This window comes from Stegostoma tigrinum, chromosome 14, assembly GCF_030684315.1.
Source record: "Stegostoma tigrinum isolate sSteTig4 chromosome 14, sSteTig4.hap1, whole genome shotgun sequence".
Classification (NCBI taxonomy): Eukaryota; Metazoa; Chordata; class Chondrichthyes; order Orectolobiformes; family Stegostomatidae; genus Stegostoma; species Stegostoma tigrinum.
Genome location: NC_081367.1, coordinates 9542785 through 9570300, shown reverse-complemented (window position 1 = coordinate 9570300; position 27516 = coordinate 9542785). Strand labels below are relative to the sequence as shown.

Genomic DNA, 27516 nt, shown 5'->3' with positions numbered 1-27516 from the left:
TAATTTCCTTATCTCCACTTCAAGAGAGCCAGCGACATTTTCTCAGTTTTCCAGGTGACCGCCTGATGCCTAAGCTAACCCACAAAGAAGTTGCAGGGTGCCACAGAACAATCAATCTCAAACAATCCTGCCTCCGGCTCTGATGGGGTAAATACAATGGACTTCAGTACTTCGAAACATCCCAAGCAGTACAGGGCCAATGCAGTACTTTGTTTTGAAATGTAGTCACCGTGGCAATGTGTGTGACATGGTGCCCATTTGCACGCAGTAAGGTCACACATTTGTTGAACTGAGGGGCAAATATGATGGCGGGAGCTGGAGAATAGCTCCACTTCTCTTCTTAAAGTGGTGCGGAACATTTTGCGTCCATCTGAGAAAGTAGATGTGGCCTTGTTTTAAAATCACTTCAAAAAATATGGAGCTCTGCCCCCCAACTCCCTCCCATACTCGAAGTCGCTCGGTATGGCAAGGCTATGTCTGCTCAGATTTTTTGCATTCGAGTGTCTGAAGTGGAGCTTGGACACATTGCCTTCTGGCTCAGTACTACCCACTAAGCCACAGCTGCCAGCCAAAGATGATCTCTGAGTTTGAGTCAATTTTCTCGCAGCTGCCCTGCAAGTTAATTGGAAATGTGTTTGAACAGAGAATGCCATTCTGCACATCCAAATAGAATTAAGAAACACATTTCCCAATAGCTTTGAGACTGTAGAGTTTATTCATGTGAGTGCACGTGTGTCGGTCAGGGAAAAAAATGTTGCTGCGTGGATTTCTGCCAGTTGGAAACTCAAAGCCTCTTTGTAGAGGTGGAAGTGGGTGGAAGAACACCTAGTAAGACTGTTGTGTTTTGGCTCACATTCGATCCAATTTTTTTTAAAATTCTTGAAGCAATTCTTTAAAGATCCAATTTTTTTCTTATAGACTACTCCCATTGATTAGTAACTGCAACAAAACAGCCCAGGGTTTACAGGTCCTTACCATGCATCTTATTTCTCACTTTAAAGCAGGTTTCCTTAAGAAATCATAGGTATAATCTCTCGCTGGTAAACCTGCGCTTGTTATGAAGTAAAAAGGAATGTTGTGCTCGGAACTGCATGCCCTGGACCAGCAGGCCTATTAATTGCTGCTGAATGGAACCTGGGAGTTCTGATACATGCCTATATCACTACAGAAGATGTCAACAGGAAATGTTGGAAATGCTCAGCAATCTCAGGTGGTGTTTGTAGAGAGGGGGAGAGTTAATGTTTCAGGACGAAGACCACATAAAAAGAGGATTCATTACAGCTGTGCTACACCTTTCCTAACTAAGTTTATCGACATCTAGAACTTTATCCAGCAGCAAAGCTCTTGAACTAGTTTATAAAGGATTTAAATTCATAAAACCATCACTAGACTTTCTTTGGTCATCTTTGCATAATTTTCAATGAAAACATTGACACATAATACTGAGAGAAAAGGAAGAATTACAAAACCTAATATTCACATCTCTAGCACTGTTAAATGCTCCTTACACCTATAAAAATGTTCACACTGTAATATCAGCCTACATTATGTGTTTAGTTTTCAGAATAAGATTTGAAGCTATAATCTTCTGTTTTGCAATTTTAGAACACTGTAGAAAAATCGAAATAACAATCTAAGTGTTCAGATAGATTATAGGTCAGTAAGTTAAGCAATTGCATCCTGTTAATTTCTATCTGTAAAACTGAAGTTAAGTCAGTCATTGACTCTTAAGAAATCAGCATTTCCTGAGCGTTCCTTTCTTAGCATGTTGATAGTACTCAATCATTTCAAGTGCCAGATATCTGCATTGATTTGAAATCTGTACCATTGTAGTTGCTTGTAGGTGCTTTTGCTGCGACAGTTATCTGCTGTTTATAATTATGAATCATGTGCAATCAAGCTGTTGATGAGATACATTCAAAAGGTTCTTTTCCATCCTGCATCTCTCCCCATCTCCCTCCACCCTATTCCTACCCCGCTCCCTTTAGTGAGAAAGGTAACTTGGAGAAGTTGGTACATTCTCTGAACCAACAAATCGATAACTTGCAGATGGACGTGGAGCAAATAAAAACAATGAATGGTGACTTGCAACGCCAGCGAGCTCACCTGGAAGATGAGAAAGAGGAGTTACACAAAGACAAGGAGCAAGCCAAGAAAGAAGTTGAGAGAGGGTAAGCAATCACATTAGCAAAGTAATACTGATGGCAATGTTAACCATTCTGCTTTTTTAACTTTAACCCCAGAGGGAAAAATATATTATAAGAAAAATTAATACTTGGAAATGAATGTAGAATCACAAACCTACAGTTTGGAAAGAGGCCATTTGCCTCATCAAATCTGCATGACCGTCAGAGTATCGCACCCAAACCATTCCCTCCACCCCATCCCCACATTTGTCATGACTGATCTGCTTAGCTTGCATTGTACAGAACAATTTACCATAGCCAAACCAATTTACCTGCACATCTTTTGATTTTGGGAAGAAACTCGGAAGAAACCCATGCAGACATGGGGAGAATGTACAAGCTCCATACGGACAATCACCCAAAGTTGGAATCGACTACAGGCCTCTGGCACTGTGAGGCAGTAGTGCTACCCACCACGTCATGTCATGAGCCTCTGTCTGCAGTGTAAAAACTGGTGTGTCATATTTGCCAATTTTGTTGGTTTTTCCTTCTGCAAACAAGCAAAGCTGGAATTTAGGGAATGGGTAGATGTCCTTTTGACTTTGCTGCTGTGCCTGATATAAGATTATTCAGAAGTCCAGGATCATTGCATCCATGGGAATATCTGTTTTGGATGCCTCTCTCTCTCTTCTGCTGTCTTGTCTGTGCCTCATCGCTCTAGAATGGGAGTCTGCAGGATCCATCTCTATGTTGAGAGCCTTCTGTGACCAGCAACATCACACTTAATATAGCACCCAGTAGACACAGAAAATAATATTACAGTTTGTCATTAAAACTTCAAAAAAGAAAATTGTTTTTGTGCAGAGAGGGAAAGACATCATACCTAAAGATTTAAAGATTAAAATGGGTACACAAAGCAAGTATATAACAATTGTAAGGTTCATTAGAGACTCTCAAGCAGAATTGAAAAAGTACAGAAGGTATGTGAAACATGAAATGAGAGGGACTCCAGATCAGAATTTGGGAATGGATTAGTAACAAACATAACACAGGCCAAATAGTTGAATAATTAAGTAGCAGCCCAAGAAAGAAAGAATTACGGACCAGAAAGATCACCTTGTGGAGACAGTTGGCATGATGTAAATAATAAATGAAGACTTTGTATCCAGAGAAGAGGATGCTGTGGATGTATTAATAAAGGAAGAGGCAATAGAGATATTGAATAGGGTAAAAATAGATCAAGAGATGATTAGATTAGATTCCCTACAGTGTGGAAACAGGCCCTTCGGCCCAACAAATCCACACTGCCCTTTGGAGCATCCCACTCAGACCCATCCCCCATAACCCACACACCCCTAAACACTATGGGCAATTTAGCATGGCCAATCCACCTAGCCTGCACATCTTTGGACTGTGGGAAGAAACTGGAGCACCCAAAGGAAACCCACGCAGACACGGGGAGAATGTGCAAACTCTGCACAGACAGCTGCCTGAGGCTGGAATTGAACTGGGTCCCTGGTGCTGTGAGGCTGCAGTGCTAACCGCTGAGCCACCGTGCCACCCCATGGTACATCATGTCGATAATCCTCAAAGTAGAAATGTCACTCATTTTGGACACATACATCCTGTGCTTTGGCAACAAGAAAGCAAAAAATCATGTGGGTTCTGGCCGGAATCTTCCAATCTTTCAGAAAATGGGGATGGTTTCAGAACATCCAGGATTGGAACAATTATATCCTCACGTAAAAAGTGAGGAGAGAGAGAGAAATCAGGTAATTACACTCCAGTCCAACTAACAACCATGGCAGGCAATGTTTTTACAGACAATAATTGAGAATTAAATGAGCTGCCCTTTTGAAGAGTATGAGTCAATAAAAGTAAGCAGCGATTTGTGCCCTAGTTCTTTTAAAGCAGTGGAAAGGGTTGATTAGAGCATTGCATTTAGTGTTATACATATGAACTATTAAAAATACTATGATGAAGTACTACATCATAAAACCCATTGGATCATCTGCTACAGTTCTTTTAATCAATGATGAAGTACTACATCATTGATTAAAAGAACTGTAGCAGATGATCCAATGGGTTTTTTTTAGATTGGACAGACATTTTCATTGGTGTTTCCAAGTGACCTTGAGGGTTGAAATTAGAATCACCACTCTTTCTGACATATTGTGAATAGCCTGGGCTGGCTAGGACAGAGTGCGATTTCAAAGTTTGCCAATGATAGGAAACTTTGCAAAGTAATAAACAATGAGGAGGATTGCAACAGATTTCAGGAGATCATCTCCAGAGTGGTTGAATGATGAACAGAGACATGGCAGATGAAATGTAATCCAGAGAGTGATATATAATGGCAGGAAGAATGAGGAAAGACAATGGGCACACTATCCCAATGAGCTGTGATTTTATCTGCCTTTTAAGAATTAGCAGTAAGGTTAGGTCATTTGGGTCTTGGTGCATGTTCCACGATTCAGTGAATTCATTAATGATTTCAAATACAACTAAGATGACTTAACAACAATCATTTTATGGGATATTAAGGTGCTTCTGCCTCTTATTGCAGGCAGAAGGCATTGGAGCTGATGGAAAGCAAGAACTCAACTTTGAGAAAAGAGTTGGTCATTGTTAAAGAAGCCTTGAACAAAACTACATTGGAGAAGGAAGTGTTACAGAATGAGAAGGCTGACTTGGCTGAGGCTCTCAGCAAGGTACATTACACAGATTGCAAGAAGCCCAATGCTGATGAGACAAAAAACATAGTTGCTGGAAAAGATCAGCAAGTCTGGCAGCACCTGTGAAGAAAAAAATCAGAGTTAACATATCGGGTACGGTGACCCTTCCTCAGAAGGCCCGAAACGTTAACTCTGATTCCTTCTTCACAGATGCTGCCAGACCTGCTGAGCTTTTCCAGAAACTTCTGTTTTTGTCCCTGATTTAGAGCATACGCAGTTCTTTTGATTTTTATTTAGCCCAATGCTGATCATGGGTTTCAAGGGGATGTTCATGCAGTATAAAGTGTGAGGACCCAACATTTAAGGGGTGTAAAGTTACAGGGAGCACTTTTCGAACGCTTGCACAAATGCAAGACCGCTCTGACGCAATATTGCAATCATCTGGATTTATATCACCTTGGTAGAAAGTAAGAATGACCTCTTGGAGCCAAGGAAAACAATGGCAACAGCAACTAATTATAAGTCCTGGCATCTGAAACTTTGAAAGTCTATGCTGGCTATACAGTACTTTTTTATTATTAACTTAATGCTTGCTGTCTGTGGTCTGCATGAGTTATGAGTGCTGCATTAAGATTTATTTTTATTTCAGGACATTTGTATTATTGATTTGGGTTCTAAACCATTAAATTCATTGGATTAACTCCTGTTTAAAATTATTTTTCAATTTAGCAAGGCATTGTGTTTGTTTTACTTGGTATTGGCCCACTGGTATTAAGGCAAGTTTATATGTGCTTGTACTCGTTTGTTGATGCAGTGTAATGTTGGATCATTCGATTAATAGAACCCAGATGCATTCTTTCTAGTTACAGCTGTATCTTCAAGAAAAATTCTTTTGAAAGATTGTTTTTCTTTGAATGCATGCAATGGGTTTCTAAAAGACATTGAATTCTCTTTCTGTCTCTTGTGGCCGTAGATGGTTTTATTTAATCCCCAGAGCTTTTTGTGCAATTCCCCCCCCCCACCATTAATACTGTTTTTCTGATTGATGCACCTTTTCTTTATCCTTTAGGCTGAGCTGACTAATGCAGACTTGGAGTTGTCCTTAAGTAAGCTGAAGACCGAAGAAGATGCTCTGCGAGACACTCTTGCGAAGATGAGCGCGTTAAATGAAGGATTAGCTCAGGATAAAGTTCAATTGAATCGTATCCTCCTGCAGGTGAGTTAACTGAAACAATCTTCACAGCATGGGGTCTGTTTTTTATACTCACTCCTGGCTGTACATGAGGCTGATGAGGGTTAGACATTACATGAAGCAAGCAGCAAATTGTAGCATACAGATCACAAAATGAAGGCCAGAAATGCACTGGGTTTGATTTCTAATCTTGGTTGGTGTGCCTGAGGAGATGATATCAGTTTCTTCTTTATTATGAGACATAGCACCTTGGTGTCACAATTGAAATAACTCCACAGAGGCCGGTATCCCATCACCAAATCTCTGTCTATTTATTCATGAACAGTCCATGACTTTAGTACTGCCTAATTCAGGGTTAGGGACCAGAGTGTCAGCATCGCTACATCACCCAGCGCACTCTGATCAGGTGAAATTAACAGCCTCAAACAGGGAACTCACATTCTGAGGTCCACCTGGCTGACTTCATTATAATCATTAGATCCCTCACCATCTGAGTCCATGCATGTAACCAGGTGCTTTTTCTTGAAGACCTTCCTTGGCATTTTGGTTCCAGGTCAAGTTTCTCTGACTCCGCCCAATATGGGTGCTGTGTAACACATGGGATTTGGTCACTGATGCCGGGAGAGTCTTTGTAGAATTTCACTCTCTTGTCCTTGTGGCAAAGGGTTCGAGGCAGCTACTTCCATCTCAGATTCAGAGGACTCAGCAATGCTTAAATGGAGAGAATGAGTCCCCAGGTTCAGGCGAGATTTCCGGCTGCTCCGAGGGGCAGGGCACGTTTTGCTCCTGTACCTTTTTGTGAATTTGCAGCTTTCATATGGTCCACGTCCTTATTCAGAACAGTCACACCAACCCGAATTTCATGTGTCACAGTTCCTGACCATGCCTCAACCATGCCTCTTACCATGCGGGGCTATTTTCTGTCATTCGTACACCAAACTTTGTGCCATCCTTCAAATCATCTCTCTTGCTTGGCAGAGTCTTGTGCCTGGCATTGGCATTCCTGATATCGTCCTCCACTCCACCTCCAAGCTCCCGGAAGTGGACTCTTCTTCCCATTGGCAACCCTGGTGGTGCTAACTCTGTAGTTGCATGTCAAGTGGTGCTGTAATTAAATAAGAACCATGACAGCTTGGCATTCAGGAAGGCTGTAGGCTGTTTCTTCAAGCCAGCCTCCAATATTTGGACTGCTCGTCCTGCAAGACCATTGGATGGGAGATGGTACAGAGCTGTCCTTGTACGTTGAATCCGACTCAACTTTAAGAAATAAACAAATTCTCCCTCTGTAAATAATGGTCCATTATCTGTAACCAGAACTTCTGGGAGTCCATGTGTTGAGAAAGATGCTCGCATTTTTTCTCTTGTTGTCCCTGTGTGTGACGAATGAACTTTATGCATGTCCAGCCACTTGGAGTGGGTGTCAACAGTGACTAAGAATGTTGAGATAACAAAGTGTGGAGCTGGATGAACACAGCAGGCCCAGCAGCATCTCAGGAGCACAAAAGCTGACATTTTGGGCCTAGCCCCTTCATCAGAGAAGGGGATGGGGTAAGGGTTCTGGAATAAATAGGGAGAGAGGGGGAGGCGGACTGAAGATGGAGACAAAAGAAGATAGGTAGAGAGGAGAGTATAGGTGAGGTATAGGTATAGGGAGGGGATAAGTCAGTCCAGGGAAGACGGACAGGTCAAGGAGGCGGGATGAGGTAGTAGGTAAGAAACGGAGGTGCGGCTTGAGGTGGGAGGAAGGGATGGGTGAGAGGAAGAAGAGGTTAGGGAAGCGGAGACAGGCTGGGCTGGTTTTGGGATGCAGTGGGGGAGGGGATGAGCTGGGCTGGTTTTGTGATGCAGTGGGGGAAGGGGATCAGCTCACAGTAGAGGACGGCATATTGTAATAGGGAGTGACAACTATTGTCCCAAGCAACGTTTGCTTTCAAAATACCGTCGGAACTCCACCAGGGCCATCCATGGTCTCCAAAATGGAGCTGGTTTTGGGATGCAGTGGGGGAAGGGGAGATTTTGATGCTTGTGAAGTCCACATTGATACCATTGGGCTTTTCTCTCCATCTTCGGTCCGACTCCCCCTCTCTCCCTATTTATTCCAATTCCCTCTCCCCATCCCCCTCTCTGATGAAGGGGCTAGGCCCGAAATGTCAGCTTTTGTGCTCCTGAGATGCTGCTTGGCCTGCTGTGTTCATCCAGCCCCACACTTTGTTATCTTGGATTCTCCAGCATCTGCAGTTCCCATTATCACTAAGAATGTTGAACACATTGAAAGGACCTGCATAATTGACACGCAACCGAATACGAGGTTTACCTGGTCATTCCCACGGATGTGGGCGAGCTGCTGGTGGTAATTTTTCTCCTTGTTGTCACTTTGGGGCACTGCCACACCAGCACGGCTCTGGCTGTATCCAAGACTGGCCACCAGGCATAATGTCCTGCCAGCATCTTCATTTTGGAGACCATGGATGGCCCTGGTGGAGTTCCGACGGTATTTTGAAAGCAAACGTTGCTTGGGACAATAGCTGTCACTCCCCATTACAATATGCTGTCCTCTACTGTGAGCTGATCTCTCCAGGTCCGAAAATATTTCAAATCTAGTTGCAAAGGCCCTTTGTTTTCCTCGTCACCACCGGCTGTTTTAGTTTTGCAAGGACAGGAATATTTCTGTGTCCAGAATCAGGGACGATTGAACAGCCTTCCGAGTATTTTCCTCTGCCCATAGCACCTTCGTTTTTTTGTGTGTGTGTGTGTGTATGTGTGTGTGTGTGTGTGTGTGTGTGTAGAGTGAATTTTATGGGAAGACTAGAACTTTAGCTTGTGTCAGTGGTTCACAATTGTTTACCGATCACTAGAATCTATACATTTATAATAAATAATAATCATTGTTAAGAAAGTTGGCCTGTGCTTCCTGATGATCTGGGCCTAAAGTACAGAAAAATGGGGAATTCTGTGTACTTTTATGAATTCTTTAACGCTTGTGATGATTCTGGGGATAGTGGGTCTTGACTTTCCAGTACACTATCCCAGTGAGGTGTTATGTTATTATCAGTCCTTTAATTGGTAGCTGTAGGATTAGGTCACTTAGTTTCCTGGCGCCTTCTCCGCCATTCAATAGATTCCTAGTGGTATAAGTCTGAACCTCCCCTTCCAGCATTATCCCTGTAGTACTTGATTTCCTTAACATAGTATCATTTATCATACTCTGTATTGAATGGACTTACCAGCTGAACATTTACAGCTCTCTGTGGAAGGGATTCCAAAGATTCAGAGCAGAATCAAGAAGGTTCTTCTCCATTCAGTTCTAGATGGTCATCCTTTTAATCTGAGACTGCGCACCCTTGCTCTTATCTCCCTGACCTGGAGAAACATTATCCCAGCATACACCTTGTTAAGTTGTTCCAGAATCTTATGTTTAAAAGAGGTGACGTCTAAATTCTAGAGACTAAAGACCTACTCAATGGCTCCTTACAGGCAGTGTTAGTCTTGTGCTGAAGAAATATCTATCTTATCGCTACAGGTATGCAGGTTATTGTGACCCTAAATATTCTGCATTAAGAAAATCACTCAGTGTGTTCTTAACACAGCACCCAGGGTCATTGAACATCATACTTGGCTGGCAATGATTTTGGGCAAAGACCAAATTTGATGTTTCCTGTTGAGGTTAATGTGTTAGCTAACTGTTTGCATCTTCTGTTGAAAGAGCGTATTATGTTTTGATACTTGGAATTTTTTACGATTTTCTACCTAGACTGGATGCCACTGTAACAGCCAGTTAATCTTATTTGAATTTATCAGCAAACAAGATTAGTGAATAGTATTAGAGAATATTGCTTCCTGTGTGACTCCCATGCAATATTTAAAACGTACTATGGTCATATTTCAACTGTATCATAGAATTTGTGGATTAGCCTTTCTCTTGACACCAAAAGTACATACCCTCATTGAAAATTGCTTTTGATTGGATAGTGCTGCCCTTCAAGGTAGCCTCAGCACTTAGACCAATGCTGCTACCTCCGATATTTAGCACAAAATTGGTATCATTTATTTGTAGAAGGAACATAAAGAGTAGGAGAACCACTCAGCCTATTGAGTTTACCACACCATCTTGTCAGTGCTACATCATTTTAATCTTGATTTCTCATCTTTAAGGTTGTAATTCCTTTAATCTCACATTCTCAGTCAAAAAGCGAGTGGGTCACAGATAGTGTTATGACACATAAGCCCAATTGTTTGGCAAGTCCTCTGTTCCTTAACATTCTTACTTGCCAAATTTGTATTTCCCACCTCTTTGGAGTTTATTTTGTATTTATGACCTTCTACTTCAGTGTATTCTACATTGTTAATCACCAGTATTCATTCTCGACATTCTCAAATCAGCCTGTTTAGAGGTATTATCACAGAGCCCTGGGGCAGGTGGTATATGAGTCCAGGTCGCCTGTCTGAAAGGCAGGGACTCTAACGCTGTGCCACCAGAGCTCCTCTGTATTCATTGTAGAGCACGTATGTGTACGTCTATGAACCCTTGTAGCTAGACACAGACTGAAATTCTAGCCTCACTTTTTGTAATAGTGGAGAGGATCTCCAGCTTATCCAAAATGGCACAGGAGACCTGAATCAGAACCCACTATTTTCACCAGGATGGAACTGGTTGCTCTGAACATTAATGGTTCACGGAGTCAACTGCACGGGAAAAGGTGCAATACAGCATAAGACTTTAAAGAGCAGAATTCGTCCATTCAGACCATCGAGTGTGCTCCATCATAAAATTTCAGTTGATATCTTTCTGCCTTCTCCCTGTAGCCTTTAAGATTATAAGATATAGGAGCAGAATTAGGCCATTTGCTCAATTCAAAATAGCCTTTAGTCATATCCAACATGCATTGGTGGGATGTTCTAACAAAGAATTGTGGGCTTCATACTTCTAATATCTAAATTTAAACAAAGTTCTTTGGAATGGTAGACTATGACTACCTGTTTGAAGAGGTAAACTACCTTGGATGAGTCCAAAGCATTTTGAGAGTTTGTTAAAAGTCAGATGAAATTGTATTAAATTGGATAAATGCGTTGGAGTTGTTAAGCTGTGAAGGCAGTTAAATCAGTTGGCTTTTTTAAAAAAAATATGCAATTTTCAAAACAAAAATCAGTGCTTACGTTTCATTTGGTCTGTTGACACAAGCCTCAGAGCAGTCATTATAGGGTGTGTGCTGCAAGCCTGATTACTCAACAAGATATCACAGCAGGGTACCTATCAGTTCACTTAGATTGACAGGTCCAAGTGCTTATATAGTCAATGAAGTAGGGCTGTGAATATAAATTGCTGTTTTTATTGGGGATTTATTGCCATTGAAACTACATATTTGAGTATAGGAGCCCTGTTCGTTGCAGACATGAAAAACATAAACACACACGCACAGAGCCAGATTTCAATGCAACTGAAATAGATGACTGTTATTCACTGGTTAATTGCTCAGGGCATTTCCTTGACCTACCCGAATCAATTTACCTAGTTTAAACTTTGAAGAAGGCATGTGTTGTGTATTGTGATGAGCGAAAGCTGAAAAGGCTTTGAATAATATTTGAATATTGCTGAGCCAATCATTGTCTATGGATTTCTTTTACATAGAGCTATATTATTCCCTTTAGATAATTTGCACATTCTACCTCAGTGACAGTTTCTGGAGGCGAATTTTACATGCTAAACACTGTCTAAGTAAAACAGTTTTGCTAACTTCCTCAGAAATAGTAAAAACTGCCGATGCTGGAGTCAGAAATAACACAGTGTGAAGCTGGAGGAACACAGCAGGACAGGCAGCATCGGAGGAGCTGACGTTTCAGGTCCGGGACCCTTCTTGAGAAATTTCTGAAGAAGGTCCCGACCTGAAACATCAGCTCCTCTGATGCTGCCTGGCCTGCTATGTTCCTCCAGCTCCACACAGTGTTATTTGCTAACTTCCTCTCCAGTTCTTTGTTGCTACCTTAAATATGTGTCCATCCTAACTTGACTTGACTTGATTTTATGGCTAAATGATTTGAACGATATATGGGAACAATGTTAGATAGAAATGGCTTCAAATTCCAATAGTTCTGATTTCATTTTGGGAACAAGTCAAAGATGGATTGACCCAAAAATGGGGTATTTTTTTTCCAGGTGAGTTAACTGATTCAGTCCCAGCGGATCTTCACAAAATGGGGTCAATTTCCTGTCTGCACTTTGACTTCAGGTTGTACAGAGTCATATGAGGGTTACGCATTACATGCTGCCATAAAGCAAACTGTAACTCACAGATCACAATATGAGGGCCAGAAATGCATTGGGTTCAATACTAATGCAGTGACTTAAGACCATAAGACATATGAACAGAGGTAGGCACTTTACCCTCTCGAGCCTGCTCCATCGTTTAATAGGACCATGGCTGTTCTGACGCTCTACATACCCACTTTCCTGCCCTTGCCCATTAACACATGATTCCCTTACTGTCTTACATATTCACAATGACTCCTCCCTCGCACCTGTCCGTGGCAAAGAGTACCAAAACCTCCCAGCCCCCTGAATGAAGAAATTCCTCCTAGTCTCAATCTTCAATTGGAACCCCTTAATTCTGAGACCATATCCTTCAGTTCTCGGTTTTCCTATGAGGGAGAATATCCTTTCAGCATTTACCCAGTCAAGCCACTTGAGAATCCTACATATTTAAATGAGATCACCTTTCATTCTTCTAATGCAAATGAGTTTAGTCCTGACCTGTTCAGCCTTCACTCATGAGACAATCCCTCGATATGGGGATCATCCGAGTGAATCTTCTCTGAACTGCCTTTAATGAAATGATATCTTTCCTTAAATAAGAGGACAAAAACTGCTCAAAGCACCCCAGGTGTGATCTCCCAGCACCATGTAAAGTTGCAATAACACTTCCCTACTATTATACTCCAACCCCCTTAAAATAAGGGCCAACATTCCATTAGCCTTCCTGATTTCCTGCTGTGTGCTAACTTTACTGTTTATCGTGCACAAGTAACCCCTTTGTATTCTTTTGTGATCCAGCTTTCTGCAGTTTTTCTCCATCTTAATATTAACTCTGTTCATTTATTCTCTTTTCCAAAATGAACAACTTCATTTCTTTTCCACATTATACTCCATTTACCAACTTTTTGACCACTTGCTTAACTATCAATATCTCACTGTAAATTGTTTGTATCCTTTTTGCAACCTGCCTTTCCAGCTACTTTTGTACCTTTTGCAAATTTGACTAGAGTACATTCAATTCCTTCCTCAAAGTCATTAATATATTTCGTAAACAGCTGTGACCCTGGCATTGTCACAGACTGCCAATCTAACAAAGAATCCCTTATCCCTACTCACTGTTTCCTGACCATTAGCGAATTATCTATTCATGCCTATGTACTACCTCCAACACTGTGGGCCCTAATCTAATGACTTAACTTTTGGTGAGGTACCTTGCTGAATGCCTTCTGACAGTCCAAATGCAACACAACTACTAGTTTCCCTCTATCCACTCTGGTTGAGACTTCCTCAAAATAAACTCTAATAAATTAATCAGACATGATTTCTCTTCCATGAAGCCATGCTGATCGCGCTTGATCAAATCATGATTTTCCAAATGTTCTGCTAGTACTTCCGTAATAATCAGTTTTGATACTTTTTTACAATCGTGTCAGGTTAATCAGTTTATTGTTCCTGCTTTATGCTGCCCTGCCTTTTCAATAGGGATGTCACATTGGCTGTTTTCAAATCCTCTGGTACTTCTGCAGAATCCATAGATTTGTGGTAAATTACAACTAATACATTAACTATGTCTCCTCTTTTAGGATCTTAGGCTACAGGGGTCCTACCTACCTTTATCCCCATTAGTTTTTCTAATGCTGCTCCTCCAGTGTTGGTGATGTAACTTAATGCCTCAGAGATAGTAGGAACCGCAGATGCTGGAGAATCTGGGATAACAAGGTGTAGAGCTGGACGAACACAGCAGGCCAAGCAGCATCAGAGGAGCAGGAAAGCTAACGCTTGGGGCCTAGACGTCAGCTTTCCTGCTCCTCTGCTGCCGCTTGGCCTGCTGTGTTCATCCAGCTTTCCACCTTGTTAACTTAATGCCTCCCCCATTTTCTTTAGTATTAAAGTTTGAAGTACCTCCCATCATGAAGATTGAAGTAAAATGTTTATTTTTCCTCTTTCCATTCCCTTGTTCCTCATTACTGTCTCCCTAGGTTCATTTTCTGAGGGCTTATATTCACTTTGACCTCTCTCTTCATTTAAATTTCTTCTATTGTCAGTCTTAATATTTCTCATTACTTTGCTCTCATAATTTATTTTCTCTGTCTTTATCATATTTTTGGTCCTCATTTACTGATTCTAGATTTGTGCCAGATTTTGGGATTGTCGTTGACTTTGCCTTTTTTATATGCTTTTTCTTTCAGTTTAATACTCTGCTTAACTTCCTTGGCTAGCCATAGTTGGCTTATCACTCTCTTAGAATTCTTCCTCCTTACTGTAATGTGTTTTTATTGAGAGCCGTGGGTTACCTCCTGATAGCTCTATCCTCATTTCATTGTAATTCCTTTTATTTATGGTAAACGTGGTTGTTTCTAACCTAAGTTTCTCACATGTAAACTGAAAATTAAGTTTGATCATTCCTGAGGGATTTTGTTTTACTCTGAGGTCATCCATTAAACCCACCTCAGTACCCATTCCCAGATCCAAGGCAGCCTGCTCCCTTGTTATCCCAGTGACATATTGCTCTAGGGAACTATCTTGAAGGTACTCTATGAATTGGTTGTCAAAGCTTCTCTTTCCAATTTGAATAATCCAATTAACATGATGATTAAAGTTACCCATTATTATTACTCTGCCTTATTTTACATGCTCCTACTGTCTGTTGATTTTACAGCCTTTCCTACAGACTGGCTACTGTTCGGGGGTCTGTACACTACTCCTACCAATGTTTTCTTACCCTTGCTTTTTTTTAAAACCTCTGCCAAATGGTCTCTATATCATTAATCTATGCAACCCTGTTGCAGCCTATTTCATTTCATCTCTTACTAACAATGCTATCCTACCCAGCTTTCCGCCCCTCCTGTCTCGCTGAAAGGTCAAATATCCCTGAATGTTAAGTTCCCAGTTTTGATCTCCTTGTGACCATGCTTTCGCAATGGCTATGAGATTATATTCATTTATCCTCGTTTACTTTATCAGTTTGCCTACCTTAATCCACATCCTTTTGAATCGGCTTCAAGCTGATTCTTCCAACATTTAGGTTGCAAGTTTGGAATTCAAAGTGGACGAAACTAGGTTGAAAGCTTGGAGGTAATAACAAGTTGATATTTCCATTTTCTATTAGATGGAAAATGACAGATCGGCCCTGCAGGGACAGAAGAAAGAGATTGAAAAGGCAAAGTCTAACATCCAGGATGTGTTGGTTCGTGTAAAGCAGGAGAAAATGGAGCTGGACACAGAGAAACACGGCCTGGATCAGTCTCTGCAGATTGTGGAGCAAAGCCGTGAGCAGCTACAATGCGAAATAATGATTGTCCGACAAGAGAGAGACCAGTTCCAGGAGCAGCTTGGGCAGGTATGGGAAGCACAAAAGTAGATGATAAAGTAAACTGCAGATGCAGTAACTCTAGCTGATAAGTTTAACAAATGTTTTTTATGTCTTTTGTTTTAAGCATTGGTCAGTAGTGGTAGACAATGATGCTAAATAAGGAATGATTTCTAGCAAACCATATCAATATAGAACCTTTAATGTCATGCACATATCATGGGAGCATCATTCAAGAAATTATAATACCAAGCCAATCAAAGAGACATGAGGCCAAAGAGGACCAAAGTAGGAAGTCTTGACAATTGTCTCAAAGGAGAAGACTGGGTTTGAGAGCTGTAGCAAGCCAGATTAATTTATAACAATTCAATAATGCTAATCATCCAGCTGGATGCAGAGAACTTCATCCATGTTTTTATGACCCCCAGACTTGACTCTTCAGTTCACAGCATATCAACAGAAAAATGCTGGAAGCAGATCTAGCAGCGTCTGTGGAAATGGAAACAGTGATCATGCCAGTGCTGTTGTCTTTCACCACAACTCATGATAAGGAGAGCCTGGATACGCTGGGATCTCTTTCCGCTGGAGCATAGGAGATTTAGGGGAAACCGTATAGAGGTTTATAAAATCATAAGGGGCGTAAGTAAGGTAAATGGCCGGTGTCTTTTCTCTAGCACGGGCACTTTCAAGACGAGGGGGCATATTTTTAAAGGTGAGAGGAGAAAGATTTAAAAAAGACATGAGGGGCAACATTTTTAAGATTAGATTCCCTACAGTGTGGAAACAGGCCCTTCAGCCCAACAAGTCCACACCACCCTTTGGAGAATCCCACCCAGACCCAACCCCTTATAACCCACACAGCCCTGTACACTATAGGCAATTTAGCAATGGCCAATCCACCGAGCCTGCACATCTTTGGACTGTGGGAGGAAGCTGAAAAAGACATGGGGAGAATGTGCAAACTCTGCTCAGACAGTTGCCTGAGGCTGGAATTGAACCCGAGTCCCTGGTGCTATAGTGCTAACCACTGAGCCACAGTGCCACCCCATTTTACACAGTAAATATTTTGTGTGTGGAATGAACTTCCAGAGAAAGCTGTAGATGAAGATATAATTACAACATTTAAAAGACATTTGGATCAGCGCATAAGTAAAAAATGTTTGGAGGGATATGGGGCAAGTGCAGAAAGCTGGGACTAGTTTGGTTTGGGATTATGGTTAGCATGGACTGGTTGGACTGAAGGGTCTGTTTCCATGCTGTGTGACTGTATGACTCTATGATTGCCCACTGACTATGTGAAGGCAATTATAAATTCAGATGGCCCTCTCTTACAATTTACAAGCCAATTTTCTTGGCTGGGGTTTAAAGAGAGCATGTGAACATTGGACGTCTGACCGAAAATGGAAAATTTGATAAATTCACAACAGAAAGCTGGCATGCGTTGAACTCAAGGCTTCCAGAGTCAGATCGCCTTCTAACTACAATCCAGTCTTTCCCCTTCAGAGACTGGCTGGTCTTTTTCCCTTTCATTTTTGGCTCCTCCTGACACCTATTTAATAGCGCTCTCTCTCTCTCTCTCTCTCTCTCTGTCCCATGCAGGTAAACAGGCAAAAGCAGGCTCTGAGTGAACAGCTGGCCCAAATACAACGGGATGTAGAACTTCAAAATGAAGGACTCCTCCAAGCCAGCAAAGAGAAGGAGGAACTGCTGAAGGATAAAGCCAAGCTGGTGGTGCAGCTGACAGCAGCTGAGAAAGAGAGCAGGGCTCTGGGTGAGGAGGTGGCTGGCCTAAGGTAGGGAATTCTGGAAGTTTAAACTCTACTTAAACTTTCCACTTGAAGTAAATCCCTGGCATCAAGAGGGGTGTGGGGGGTGGGGTCAAGACTGGGCCTTAAATCTTCCTGGGCAAAATAAGTGTTCGGTAAAGATAGAGAAGGAAGGAAAGGGGAGGGTGGTGGTATTGGTTAAGAGCTGGAGAAAGAGGACTCCTTAGAAGGGTCAAAAACAAAATCAATTTGACAAGAGCTAAAGAACAAAAGTATGTTGTATGTAGGTGTTATATGTGGTCTATAAACCATGAACTCATGGAACGCCAAATCCTTATGGAAATTAGAGAGATGCCACATTATGGAGTAGTTATGATGGGAGACATTCTGGATGTGAGTTTGCTCGCTGAGCTGGAAGGTTCGTTTTCAGACGTTTCGTCACCATTCTAGGTAACATCATCAGTGAGCCTCCGACAAAGCGCTGGTGTTATGTCCCGCTTTCTATTTATATGTTTAGGTTTCCTTGGGTTGGTGATGTCATTTCCTGCGTTGGTGATGTCATTTCCTGTTCTTTTTCTCAGGGGATGGTTGATTGGCTCCAAATCAATGTGTTTGTTGATGGAGTTCCGGTTGGAATGCCATGCTTCTAGGAATTCTTGTGCATGTCTCTGTTTGGCTTGTCCTAGGATGGATGTGTTGTCCCAATCAAAGTGGTGTCCTTCCTCATCTGTATGTAAGGATACGAGTGATAGTGGGTCATGTCGTTTTGTGGCTAGTTGATGTTCATGTATCCTGGTGGCTAGCTTCCTGCCTGTTTGTCCAATGTAGTGTTTGTCACAGTTCTTGCAAGGTATTTTGTAGATGATGTTTGTTTTATTAGTTGTCTGTATAAGGTCTTTTAAGTTCATTAGCTGCTGTTTTTGTGTGTTGGTGGGTTTGTGGGCTACCCTGATGCCAAGAGGTCCGAGTAGTTCATCACCAACATCACCAACACAGGAAATGACATCACCAACCCAAGGAAACCTAACCAGATAAATAGAAAGTGGGACATAACACCAGCGCTTCACTGGAGGCTCACTGATGATGTTACCTAGAATGGTGACGAAACGTCTGAAAACTAACCTTCCAGCTCAGCGAGCAAACTCACACCCAGAACCTCAACCTGAGCTACAAATCTTCTCAAAATGGGAGACATTAATTACCCAACTATGCTGGAATGGTGTCAGAGGCAACAAGGGGCCAGTGTTCCCAGATTGTGTTCAGAAGATCAGGAGAATTTCCGACAGCTATACATGTCGAGTGGGATCTAATTCTTGATCTGATGGTCAGCAAAAAGATGGAGCAGCCTTAACACTGATCCAGCTCCTCAGAGCCATCGCTCAGAGTGCCAGGATGTCCTGTTTATATCTGTCAGCTAGGGCTCCCTGATTGGACCAGATTAACAACCTCAAATTAGGGAACTCATATTCTATGAAGTTGACCTGGCTGACCTCATGACAATCACTAGACTCCCTACCCTCAACCACCACCATCACAACTGCCAGCCTCCTGAACTCCTGGTCATCACCACAACGTCATGGTCCCATGTGGCAGTCTGTGCCTGTGATCACACAGTCTTATTAACTTCACACTACAGCAATTCACATACATGCAGTGTAACCCTGATGTAGATTTCATATTCCAACATCACTTATTAACTTACTACTTTCTATAAGAGCTCTATCAGTCGCTGGAATAATTTGAAAATGTAAAATTCTTGTCTGATCCTTCCTCTTGGTTCCCTCACCCCTGTTGTTTTCATTTAAAAGCCTCCTAACAGCACTGGGAAAAAGTCCAGCTGTATTCAGGAGAAACCCATTCGCTTGGGTAGTTACCATCTCTCTAGATTCTGACCCAGGAATCTAAAGCCCTCTCTCCTGCACTATCATTCCAGCCATTAATTCAATGTGTTATCCTTCTATTTCTATACTCCCTGCTATGTGATGCTGGGACTAATCTGGAGAATATGACTTTGAGGTTCTGGTTGCTAATTTTCTACGTAGCTTCCTAAATTCTGTTTGCAGGACCAAACCGTACTTCCTCCCTAAATTATTGATATCATCATGGTTCTCTCCCACAGAATGTCCCGCAATCCTGATAATGTCCTGGGGATCCAGGTTCAAATCCCAACATGGCAGCTGGTGGAATTTGAATTCAACAATACCTGGAATTAAGAATCCAATGGTGACCATGAATCCATTGTTGGAAAAATCCATCTGGTTCACTAATGTCCTTGAGGGAAGGAAACTGCCATCCTTACCTGGTCTGGCCTATATGTGACTCCAGACCCACAGAAATGTGGTTGACTCTTAACTGCCCTCTGGGAAATTAGGGATGGGCAATAAATGCTGCCGAGCCAGCGATGCCCTCATCCCATAAATGAATAAAAAAAAGTCATGCATGTTGGGTGCCATAGAATGGTTTTTGTGCAGGACCTTAAGGAACTCTGCACAACCGATGTGTTTCTCTTGGACAATCTAGTAGCTGCCTGTTTCCTTTCTGCCTCAAGACCCTAAGCCATGGTGTGCCCACCTGTCCTTGCTATATCAATCTACCTGACGTTGTAAACTTGCTCACTGAGCCATTGTGTTTGGTTGCAGACGTTTCGTCACCCTGTTCAGTAACATCATCAGTGTGCCTCCAGTGAAGCGTTGTTGTTCTATCCTGCTTATAATGATATGCCTTGGTTTGCTGGGGTGGTTGACATCACTTCTGGTTTTGTTTCTCAGTGGTTTGTACATAGGCTCTAATTCAATGTGTTTGTTGGTGGAGTTCTGATTGGAATACCATGCTTCCAGGAATTTGTTTGGCTTGTGCTGTTCTGGATGTGTTGTTTGTATCGAATTTGTATCCTTGTCAGTGTGTATTGAGACCAGTGAGAATTGGTCGTGATTCTAGGTGGCTAGTTGGTGTTTGTGTATCCTTTGTTGTCAGTTGTCTTCCATTGTACATTGAACTCGACCCCATATACATTCCACTACGAAGGAAATCCGGAAGTGAGGCAACCCATCTCAATAGATCCCAGAGTTTAAAAACCAGGCGGAAGAACACACCGACGCTTCATCGGATGCTCCACTGAGGATGCTACCCAGCACGGTAACGAAACATGTGCGAAACAAGAAACCAGCTTGGCAAGCCAACCCACTTCAACAATCTCAACAGTTTTCTTCCAGTTTGGCCTGTGTAATGTTTTTCACAGCCTTCGCATAGTATTTTGTATATTACATTATTTTGTTGGTTATGAGAATGGAATCCTTTGCATTCATCAGTAGCTATCGCAGATGGTTGTTGGTTTGCTACCCTGATACTTAGGTATCTGAATAGTCTTATGGTCATCTCTGATATGTCTCTAATGTGTAGCAGGGTGACTGTTGTGTCTGGCTGTGTTGTGTCTTCTTGTTGTGGTCTGTCGCGGGGGTAATGGCGGATTGTGCTTTGTGGGTATCTAAAACAGAGTCATGCCAGGGAATTCCTGGAGGCCTGGCGTTCCAACTGGAACTCTATCAACAAACACATTAAACTGGACCCAATACACAAACCACTGAAAATCAAAACTGAAAGTAATACCAACCTCCCCAGCAAACCGAGGCATAGAAATAACAAGAGGGGCAGAACACTAACGCTTCACCGGAGGCGCACTGACGAGCAGGGTGAAATGTTTGCAATCAAATCTACTAGCTTGGCGAGCATGTCTACAATTTCATCCACAACCCAAGCTATAAATCTTCTCAAAAACTTTATCCATGTAACTCTCGGCCTTGCATATGCACCATGGTGACTTCAGCCACCAATCAGTCTCTGAAACCCAGAGCTCAGTTTTCTGTAGCTGGTACGCATCTCCGTCACCATTAGGACCTATGACTTCCCACAGACCACCTATTCGACTCAACTGAGCTGTCACATTTTAACGTTACTTCCCTCACATGAAAGTAATCTAGAGCAGAATAAAAGCTAATTTTCCTTATTATATTGGCCCTGACTTCCCTTATTCTTGGTGTTTCTCATGTAAATACAATTGTGGCTCCTTAAAAATGATATGCTCTTCTCATTTACAACAGTTTAAAAACAGTCCGTAATAGTAGTTTTGTACTGCCAATGAAATTACTGAGAAAGCTTAAAAGAGAAAAAAGTACCTTTACTTCACCCTTCACCAAACTCCACACACTTTAGTACTTATAGGGAACCTGACTTAAAGCACCTTTTGTATTCCCCAGGACTGAATTCCCATTGTGCACCCATTCCCAAGGATACTCAATCTCTTTCTTTTCTGATGAAGACTTCCTCACATCGAATGCATCCTGACTGACCGTGCACTTTAAGAAGTTCCTTACTTACACAGCGCTATGATGAAAGTCACTTTCCAGATTAATTTCCTGTCTTAGTAATCTACACTTTATCGACTCAAAATCCTTTGCCTGAATAAACAGGAGGCTGGAAGAACAGAGCAGGCCAGGCAGCATCTGGAGGAAAGGAGCAATGTTTCGTGTATTACCCTTCTTCAGGACTGGATGTTGGGGTGGGGGGGGGGTGCTGCAGATAAAGAGGGGTGAGCGGGAGCGGGGGAGGCAGAATGGTGATGACAGGAGGACACTGGTGGTAGGTACGAGCTGGTTGGCCAATGGGAGCGATGAAACCAGTTGGTGGCTGGAAGGGAGGGTCAGTAAGTGGAATGGAGTAGAGAGGTGCGGCTGGAAAGCGAGCCAGGGTTGGGTGGGGAGCTTAGTTGAAATTGGTGAACTCACTGTTGAGTTTTCCGTGTGCCCAGGCATAAAATAAGGTGTTGCTCCCTAAATTTGTGTCTGGATCATTGCGACACTGGAGGAAGCCAAGGACAGACATGTTGGAGGGGAGCGGGACGTGGAGTTGAAATGGGTGATGACTGGGAGGTTAGGTTGTCCATTACAGGCCAGGCGAAGATGCTCGGCCAAATGGTCACCTAGTCTACATTTGGTCTCACTGATGTAGAGAAGACCACATTGAGGGCACCAAATGTAATAGACCAGGTTGGAAGAGATGCAGGTGAAGCTCTGTCTCACGTGGAAGGGCTGTTTAGGGCCCTGGATGGAGGTGAGGGAGGTGGTGCGTGGGCAGGTGTTGCATCTTTTACGGTTACAGGGGAAGGTACCACGCGGGTTGGAGTGGTTGATGAGGAGTGTGATGTGAACTAAGGAGTGGCGAAGGGAATGGTCCTTGCAGAAGACAGAGAGGGGTGAGGAGAGAAAGACATTCTGGGTGGTGGGGTCTAATGGGAGTTGAGGGAAGTGTTTGAGGATGCAGAGTCTAGAGGGGTGGAAAGTGAGGACAAGAGGGACCCTGTCTTTATACTTGGAGAGGGTGTGGTTAAGAGCTGTGGAGCGGGGAATGGAGGAGGCATGGTGGAGGGCTGTCTGGATGACAGGGGGGGGAAAAGAGCATTGTTTGAAAAAGGCGAACATCGGCGATGCTTGTGAGTGGAATGTCACCACATCAGAGCAGATGCGATGGAGACAGAGGAATTGGGAGAAAGGGATGGAGCTTTTGCAGAATGCAGGGTAGGAGGGGGTGTAGTCCAGGTAGATATAGGAGTCTGTGGGTTTATCATCAATATCAGTCCGTAAACTGTCGCCAAAAGTGGAAACGAAGAAATGAAGAAAGGGGAGGGAGGTATCTGAGATAGACCAAGTGAATTTGAGGACAGGGTGGAAGTGGTTAGTGAAGTTGATGAACTGCTGCAGTTCAGCCTGGGTGCAGGGTGCAGCACTGATGCAGTCATTGATGTAACGGGTTTGAGTGATTGATAGATAACTGCTATTATCAAGCAGCTTCCTGTTTAAGTGGCCCAGTTAACTTACCTAAAGCCTGTGAGCTTGAGGTCAGAATAGGATTTTTATCCTAGAACTGAATTTGAAAAATATTATTCACGAATATGTCACCAGGACTGGAGGGTTTGAGTTATAAGGAGATAGGCTGGGACTTCTTTCGCTGGTGCGTAAGAGGTTGAGGGCTTACCTTTAAAGAGGTTTATAAAATCATGAGGGATATTAATAAGGTGAATAGCAAAGGTCTTTTCTCTAGCATAGGGGAAACCAGAACAGAAGGCATCATTTTAAGGTGAAAAAAAAGATTTAAAAGGGATCTGAGCGGCAACTTTTTCAGACAGAGGGTGGTTTGTATGTGGGATGAACTGCCAGTTACAACGTTTAAAAGACATTTGCACAGGTACATGAATAGGAAAGGTTTAGAGGGATATGGGTCAAACATAGGCAAATGGGACTAATTTAGTTCAGAAACTTGCTTGGCGTGGGATGAGTTGGACTGAAGGGTCTGTTTTCGTACTGTATGACTCTACCAGCTGACTTCACACTTTGAATCAAGCTTCCAGATATACTCACGCAACCTCTGTCTCACTGAGGCAAGCTCGTCCTCATACTTCCTCCTCTATCCATCTTCTATCCGCATTCACTTCCCTCCGTATTTATTTCAGAATCCCCTTCCCCTCCCCCATTTCTGAAGAAGGGTCTAGGCCCGAAACAACAGCCTTCCTGCTCTTCTGATGCTGGTTGGCCTGCTGTGTTCATCCAACTCTACGCCTTGTTATCTCATTCTTACACTGGCTGTGTGCCGTTAATCAAATCTTATGGGTGAGATTTGCAGCAGCACGTTGCTGAGGCATAGCTGAAGTTGGGGTGGCATTATGTGTTAATGGTTGGTTGATTTTGCTGTTGAACGCACACATATCATGGGCATTGTTGGAAGGATGGAGGACAACCATAAAGTGGGAGAGCTGGAACACAGAGTTAGAAGTAAATTTTCAGCCTGTGAACAAACCTACCCAGGGTAAATCCTGAGGAAGGGTCACTCAACATGAACTGTTAACTGATTTCTCTCCACAGATGCTGCCAGAGCTGCTGAGTTTTCCAGCAATTTCTGTTGTTGTTTCTGATTTACAGCATCCGCAGTTCTTTCGGTTTTTTTTTATGAAGGGGAAATTCTATCTACCTTCCTACATCACTGTTTGGCTTGGATCCATTCGACATTGCAGAGGTGGAAATAGGCAGTCTTATTGTTGGCACAAAATGTGTGGCTCCAAAAGGTGATCAGTTTGAAAATCCATCTTTGTGAATCAATCCAAAGTGCTGTCTGTTGTGTTGTGCTGATGTATGATTTTGACTCTTTGTCATGACCCTGTGACCTTTTTGAATTTTGATTTTATTCTGTTTCAGGGCAGACAAGGAAGCCTTAGAGACCAATTTGTTTGAATCCCAGCAGATAGTTTCACAGCTGGAAACTCGAAAGGAGCAGTTAGAGGGACAGAACCAGACCATCCTCCTTGCTGAGAAATCACTTCTAGGTTGTATATGTTTTAATGCAGAAGTCCCCATTTTTATATTTCTGCCTGTACATGTTTTGTGTGTGAATTTAAATAGCACATGTAGATTACCACATGCCGAATAGAATAGTTTCATTCTTTGTACATTCTTAGACCAGCTGGTATTCAGTAGATATTTAGTTCCTTCCTCAATAATTACTGTGCCAACACAAGCCAACTTACCCTTTGCACTCAGCAATTTTATGCCTTATCTTTTAACATCCATCTAATGTACCCAACCAGGCTGCACCCTCAACATAGTAGCACCAATTCACTGCACCGAGCAACATTTCAATCTCAGTTTTTCAATCTTCGACAGAGTAGGAACAGGGTGAGTGTGTGACTTTTAAAAATGGGAATGCAAAGCAATTAGAATAGCATTTGAAAAGCTATTAGGAAGGCAAAGAGGAACTTATGGGCTTCAGATCGGTATGACAGGTTGGCACAACATCGAGGGCCGAAGGGCCTGTTTTGTGCTGTAATGTTCTGTGTTCTAGGAACTGCAAAATTAATTTGCCATGGGATTTTAATAAAGAAATGATACATCATGTTACAGACACATAATTAACAAGATGAAAATAAGGATAGACAAAGGGCCACTTAGAGATGAGCAAGATGAGTTTGCAGGTAATGATATTGACAGAAATGCTGGATAATTAATTTGTCTCAATGTCGGCCACAGGTGGGCATGACAGGGAAAAAAATCTTGGGTAGCAGACAATCATTTAAAACAGAAATGGAGCGACAATGAATAAACAGATCAAATTTGACTTTCAGATCTTATTTTAAGGGGTTGCACTTGCACATCTTCCAATAGGATTGCTGATTCATGAATCTCATTTCAAAGGGCAGAGTGCCACTGGCATGGTGGCAAAGTGGTAAGTGCTGCTGCCTCACAGTATCAGGTACTCAGGATCAATTCCAGCCTTAGGTGACTGTCCATGTGGAGTTTGCACATTTTGGGTGGCACGGTAGCTCAGTGGTTACACTGCTGCCTCACAGCAACAAGGACCTGGGTTCAATTCCAGCCCTGGGCGCCTGTCTGTGTGGAGTTTGCACATTCTCCCTGTGTCTGTGTTGGCCCTCTCTGGGTACTCGGGTTTCCTCCCACAGTCCAAAGATGTGCAAGTTAGGTGGATTGACTGCACTAAAGTGCCCATAGTGTCCAGGGATGTGTAGGTTAGGTGGATTAGCCATGGTGTCTGGGTGGGATGCAGTTTGGAGAGTTGGCATGAGCTTGTTGGACTGAATGATCTGTTTCCATGCTGTAGGGATTCTATGAGAGACTAATGCACTTATTATACTTCTAAAAGGAGGAGAATAATTCCAGTGAACTGCAGATCATCTGCATAATGTTGATAGTAGAAAAGATAATGAAAACGTCACTTAAAGATGTGGTAGAAAAACCTCCAGTAATTGGAAGAATATCAAAGAATGATTAATTTACAAATAGGATACTCATACTGGACCAAACCCACTGAATTCCTGGAACATGTAACAGAAAGAGTAGTAAGGGTAAAGCAGTAGATGCAATACAGAATCAGAGAGTAACGTTCTATACTGAGGAGCCATCCCAGTGTATATTTTGGATATGAGCTCAGATCACATCATTTTATAGATTATTAATCTCTTTGTTTCGAGATGCTATAATGCATGTCAGAAGCAGGAAGGGATCGAACCTAGACCTCATGGCCCAGAGGTAGGGACACTGCCACTGTGCCACAAAATCTTGCTCACTCTGTTTTAATGTTTTTGGTAATGAGACTACTGACTTCTGACTGTCTCCTATTGGAGCCACAAGCTCTGTACACCAGCTGGAGAGGCAGCCACTGCAGATGTTGCTGTGGGTCATCGAGGCAGCATTCAGCAATGCACCCAAGATCTCGCCAAAGCATGTCTGATGGGGACCCGGCAGGCCGTGTTAAACAGGGCGGTGACCAGGGTTGATGTGTGGAGGCAAAACTGTGGAAGGGCAGTCTCCAATTGATACAGGAGGGCCTGGGGGTTGTGAGGGGTGAGAGGATTGCCGGGCTAGGGGCGGATGAAGCAGACCACCCAGTCCACCCTTCATTAGCTGCATGGAAAACCAATTGGGCGACATGTTGAGTGCAGGTCCTTCCCATTGCCCATTTCATAAGTTTGGCAGTGAGATGACTCCATTAACTGAGCATTAATTGCCCACTTAACGGCCGGTAACCAATGTCTTCCACAATATCAGTGTTGGGACATATATGCTAATGGTAGGTATGCTGTGGCTGAAATTTCCAGGTCCACATATCTCCTTTCTGAATTGCAGTTGGCCTGTAATACTCAGTCCTCCAAATCCCAGGATGGTTTCAGTACTGAAGGATACCATTCAACTCATCATGTCAGTTCTGGTTCTCTGCAAGAGCAGAACATCCGGTGCCACTCCCCTGCCTGTTCCCTATAGCCTTGTAAATATTTCCTTTTCAAATAATCTTAGAATTCTCTATTTTTTAAAATAAACAAGTACCAGATAGTCTCAATGCTAACATCGGTTTGTCTGAATTCACAAGATAAATAGCAAAATGGATGATAAACTGGATTACAAAACAGGAAACAGATGGTGTGAAGGGGAGCTGCTCACACAGGCAAAATATAGGAAATTATTTTCTATAGGGATCAGTGCGGGGACCACTGTTGTTCGCAATATGAACGGAATGATCGAGAGCCATGAATTAGAAGTAGGGTTTGTAAATTTGCAAACAACTGCAACAAGAAGAAAGAATATGACCAAAGACAACAGGATAATAATGAGCTTACAGAATGTCTCTGTAATTTGCAAATAAATT

The 27516-nt window shown here is 42.6% G+C and overlaps 1 protein-coding gene and 1 long non-coding RNA gene across 2 annotated transcripts in view; one reads left to right on the top strand and one right to left on the bottom strand.

Moving 5' to 3' along the window:
* The window catches only part of crocc2 (ciliary rootlet coiled-coil, rootletin family member 2), a 270040-nt gene that overhangs the window by 113381 nt on the left and 129143 nt on the right, over window positions 1–27516 (top strand). The window contains exons 14-19 of the mRNA XM_048542456.2: window positions 1989–2171; window positions 4693–4837; window positions 5871–6017; window positions 15350–15580; window positions 17150–17343; window positions 24558–24685. Coding sequence (XP_048398413.1) covers window positions 1989–2171; window positions 4693–4837; window positions 5871–6017; window positions 15350–15580; window positions 17150–17343; window positions 24558–24685 — 1028 coding nt within the window. The remainder of the gene's footprint in view (window positions 1–1988; window positions 2172–4692; window positions 4838–5870; window positions 6018–15349; window positions 15581–17149; window positions 17344–24557; window positions 24686–27516) is intronic.
* The window catches only part of LOC125457822 (uncharacterized), a 34762-nt gene continuing 9825 nt past the window's right edge, over window positions 2580–27516 (bottom strand). The window contains exons 2-4 of the long non-coding RNA XR_007248678.2: window positions 15214–15370; window positions 9218–9353; window positions 2580–2676 (exon numbers count right to left, since the gene is read on the bottom strand). This is a non-coding gene — a long non-coding RNA (uncharacterized LOC125457822). The remainder of the gene's footprint in view (window positions 2677–9217; window positions 9354–15213; window positions 15371–27516) is intronic.